The sequence below is a fragment of the Akebia trifoliata genome, chromosome 12, assembly GCF_017979445.1.
Source record: "Akebia trifoliata isolate Shusen 1 chromosome 12, ASM1797944v1, whole genome shotgun sequence".
NCBI classification, from domain to species: domain Eukaryota; kingdom Viridiplantae; phylum Streptophyta; class Magnoliopsida; order Ranunculales; family Lardizabalaceae; genus Akebia; species Akebia trifoliata.
This window is the reverse complement of record NC_141386.1, coordinates 26,650,087-26,654,142: the sequence shown is the minus strand read 5'-3', so window position 1 is coordinate 26,654,142 and position 4,056 is coordinate 26,650,087. Positions and strand designations below refer to the sequence as shown.

At 34.0% G+C, this 4,056-nt stretch overlaps 1 protein-coding gene across 1 annotated transcript; it reads right to left on the bottom strand.

Annotated features, from left to right (window-relative positions):
- Positions 1-245: 245 nt before the first annotated feature.
- LOC147389199 (nod factor hydrolase protein 1-like) lies at positions 246-2,819 on the bottom strand. The gene is made up of 2 exons (XM_086418908.1): positions 1,687-2,819; positions 246-468 (listed from the first exon to the last, which is right to left on the bottom strand). The coding sequence occupies exons 1-2, from the start codon at positions 2,723-2,725 to the stop codon at positions 443-445; spliced, it is 1,065 nt and encodes a 354-aa protein (XP_086275034.1). The 5' UTR covers positions 2,726-2,819; the 3' UTR covers positions 246-442.
- Between the last annotated feature and the right edge of the window lie 1,237 nt (positions 2,820-4,056).

Here is a 4,056-nt window from a genome sequence, read left to right as displayed (position 1 = left end):
CTCGGCAGAATAGCTTTTAAGTTCTGTTTAATTTTAACAAATTAAACCCAAATGTTAAAAGCAGATTTGAGCCCCTTATCAATTTCACTTGTCTTCAGCTTTTAAAAATATCAAAAGCACTTCTACTGTGGTAAACTATAATTTGACGGTCAAAAAGTGCTTTCGAGCATAGCTATATAAATTCACTAAAGAGTAGGATAATATCAAAATCAAAATCATCATCATCATTAATATTTTTGACTGAATCAAGATTGAAATCTTATTAATATAGAACTACAAAGCAACAACCATATTTATTTTCAAGCAATATATGGAGGATGAAAATGATCAAACTAAGAGGCAACAACAATGTTTATTTTCAAGCAATGTGTGGAGGATGGAAATGATCAAGTTTCGGTTGAATGGTCCACGATTTTGCCATGGTACACACAAGACACCATCATCAATGAGTACCCCACGCTTCTGATGCTGCACATCAGTAATCATAACTGAAATTAGTTACCACTTACCATGACTTACAACTGGAACACTATGGAAATCAAACTGTACTTTTACATTCATTATTTTATCATATATTATGGTATTTTATCATTAAAAATGGGTAAATAAAAGTTAAAAGAGGTAATATTATGAAGTCATTGGCTCATTGAATAATATAAAAAATTACAAATAATAGTAGTGAAAATGAAGAAATGAAACTAAGAAACAAGAACTTATACTATTCATTGTTAAGCCTTATATCCATGCAATCTTTGAAAACAATTAATGAGTACGTCGTTTGTCATTATAAATCACAAAAGTATTGTTATCTCAATAATCATTGAAAATCTCAGGTAAGTTAAGAGTCAGTCATATGCGAGTAAGATTATATTACAGTTCGCTCGTGCCTATGGCATAGGGATTCTCTTTGGGGTTAAGGTCTAAGGGGGTAAAAATGAAAAAAAAAAATGGAGAGATTTTATTAAAAAACATTGAGGTTTACGATGAAAAATAATAAAGTGGATTAAAGAGATAAAAGAATAAATATAGTAAAGTTAGAGAGGGTGATGGGCATCTTCTTTGGGGTTAAGGGGGCTAAAAATAGGAAAAAAAAATGAAGTTGAAAAGGTATTATGAAAAAATTAAGATTAAAAAGGTAAAAGATGAAAAATAATAAAAAGAATTAAAGAGGAAATATAGTAAAATTAGAAGGGACAAAGGATAAAAGTAATAAAGTGGGTCCCATAAAAATTATAGTTCGATGTGATGCTTATCCCTCAAAATTGTAGTTTAATGGAAGATTTGTCTCTCACAAAAATATGACAATGTGGAACCGATAATTATGTTTTATTATATATGTAATATGGATCAAATTATGATGACTTGTGAGAAAAATATACAATCTTGAATGTGTAAATACAAAAATCACTATGTGAAAAAAAGGAGAAAATTCGATGTCAAGGTCCATCAAATTTAACTATTTTTTGGATTGTACTTGAAAGGGTGGAATTTACCCCTTTTCTCACTTATTGATCCAACAATGAGAATTTATATATGTCCATATTACACTCATCTATGTGGGTAGCATAAAGAGATTTTAGAAGAAATCCAATAACAAGAAGAAAAATGATTCTAATGGAGTTTTTCTTCATTTATCAGTCATAAATAAATTGTTCTTAATGCAATTAAATCATTAATGAGAATTACCTGTTCTAGAAATCGTCCAATCCTTGTCACCATTGACAGCCCAGAAAAAGTACCCACGAAGATCATGGGCATGAGCGAATTCAATTTTCGTCGTGATCGATGTCTGATCATCGTACCCAATCCAAGAAGTCCCAGCATAAGAATACGTGGACACCATAGTTGGATCATACACCACATTTGCACCCTCCTTCAAATTGAAATCTATCACTTGGGAGAAAGTCATACACCCTTCATTACCTGGGCCCACATCCACTGCTGGTGCACCAACTCCGTGTGATTGAGGGTCCTTAAGCTTCCATGTACGCCCATAGAGTGGCAAACCCATGACCAGCTTCTTTGGAGGCACCCCAGCCTTGATCCATGAAGTCAATCCATAATTTGTGCTGAGATTGCTATTAGGGTCAAACAAGGCTGCATGGGCACCAGTAAAGTTAGTATCCCATGACCCACGATAGTCATAGCTCATAACATTGACCCAGTCTAAGTTCTGTGTAATTGAAGCTGCCGGGAAGGACTTTCGGGGACCATAGACAAGGAAATTATCGGAATAATAAACGGCGGCCGTTAGAAGCAGAGGTGGGCGGCCAGTGGAGCTAGCCTCTTTCTTGGTTGCAACACGCCATTCCATTAGTAAGCGGCTGAAGTAATTCATCTCTTTTGGGTCCGCGGGATACTGCCAATCAAGATCAAGACCATCGAATCCATATTTACGTGCGATTTCGATAGTAGAGTTGATAAAACTTAGGCGTGAAGATGGTTGCGATGACATATTGGAGAAGATGGTGGAATCTGAACCACCTCCACCTATAGAGATAAGGGTTTTGACAGGTGGATTTTTTCGATGAAGGGTGTTGGTGAAGTCGGCAAGCAAGGTGCTTTCGGATTCTGAAACAACTAACTTATACGTGAGGGAATCCGGCATGAGGAAAGCATAGAAAATATGGGTGAAGAAGGATGTCTCTATGGCCATGGGAGGGAAGTTTACACTATCCCATGTAGGCCAGTAAGCGGCTTTGATGGCCGATTTGAGGCTTGCCATGAAAAGGTAAGAGGTTGGGCAAGTTTTGGTTTTGATAAGATTGTAACGTGTGTGTTTCTAGAGAAATGTTAAGAGCATTAAAAACTATAGTTGGACTTGGTATTTTCCATGATATTAAGTAATATTAGATTTCAACAGGTAAAAGGGTGGAAATTATGCTACTTTGGGACTGAGATTTGCGGTTTTGAAAGTAATGTGCTCAGATGATGAACTAATGGCATGACGCCACGTGTATTGAATAAGCAAAAGTGATTGGTAAGTGGGAGAAAATTTGTAAGCAGTTTAAGTATTTTATTTATAGTAATTTTCAGTACACTGATTCATCAGCCTCACACATAACTTTCAAAATAGTAAATCTCTGTTCTAACTTTGGTGGTAGATGAAAAGTAAAAAAATTATTTAATCTAGAAGTCTTGAATTGTATTAAGGTGTTTTAGTAAAGTGTTTTTAATTTACAATAAGAAAAAAGATCAGTTTATAGCAAGGTTTCACAGAATTCGAGACTAACCATGTGTATAGTGTATCGAGGACATCCCTAATTTACAAAAACACTCACGTTAAAAAAGTCTTTAATACACGCGGTTTAAACTTAGATTAGATCAAGTTAAATCATGCTTTACCAAGATAATTGAATTGTTATTTTGTAATTTTCTAACAAAAGGATTCATAAGTTTTGTTGAATTTAACGTGCTTCCACTGATTTATATTCCGATCCTTAAAACGCTAGTTTGTTGATTGGATTGAAACAAAAGAAACATGATTAAGGTATTTAAATGAGTTGTTTGATTGTGGTGGTATTGATAGCTCTTATGGCGTGTTTGATTGTAGGGAAAATATTGTTTGGCAAATCCTTTTTCCATTGTTTGAGCATTTCATGAAAACTTTTGTAGAAAATAATTTTCACATAATTCAACAATTGAGGGGTATTGTAATTTGACATATATGTCCTACTCCCCTTTTCTATATTAATTTACAATATTATTGATTAAACAAAAATCATAACACATTAAATCAATAAAAGTTAGACTAACCTTACTAGCTTAGTGAGATTTCAAATCTTACTAATTAGGGTAGTTGAGCTCACCTTGTAGCATCCAAATACATGATCTGATGTCACAGGGATGCAGAGGACAAAATTCAATGAACTTTAAAAAAATTTAAAAGCAAGTTAATTTTCACCGTTGAATTTTAATTTTAAATTTGTGGGTTTGGTAGCCATCGACTTTCAACACCTTGGATTAAGCCAAAATAAATTGTTTTTTGGAGAGGGAAAAAAATTAGATCTGACTTTTTCCATGAAATCAAGAGGACTATGATGTTGGATTGCCAAT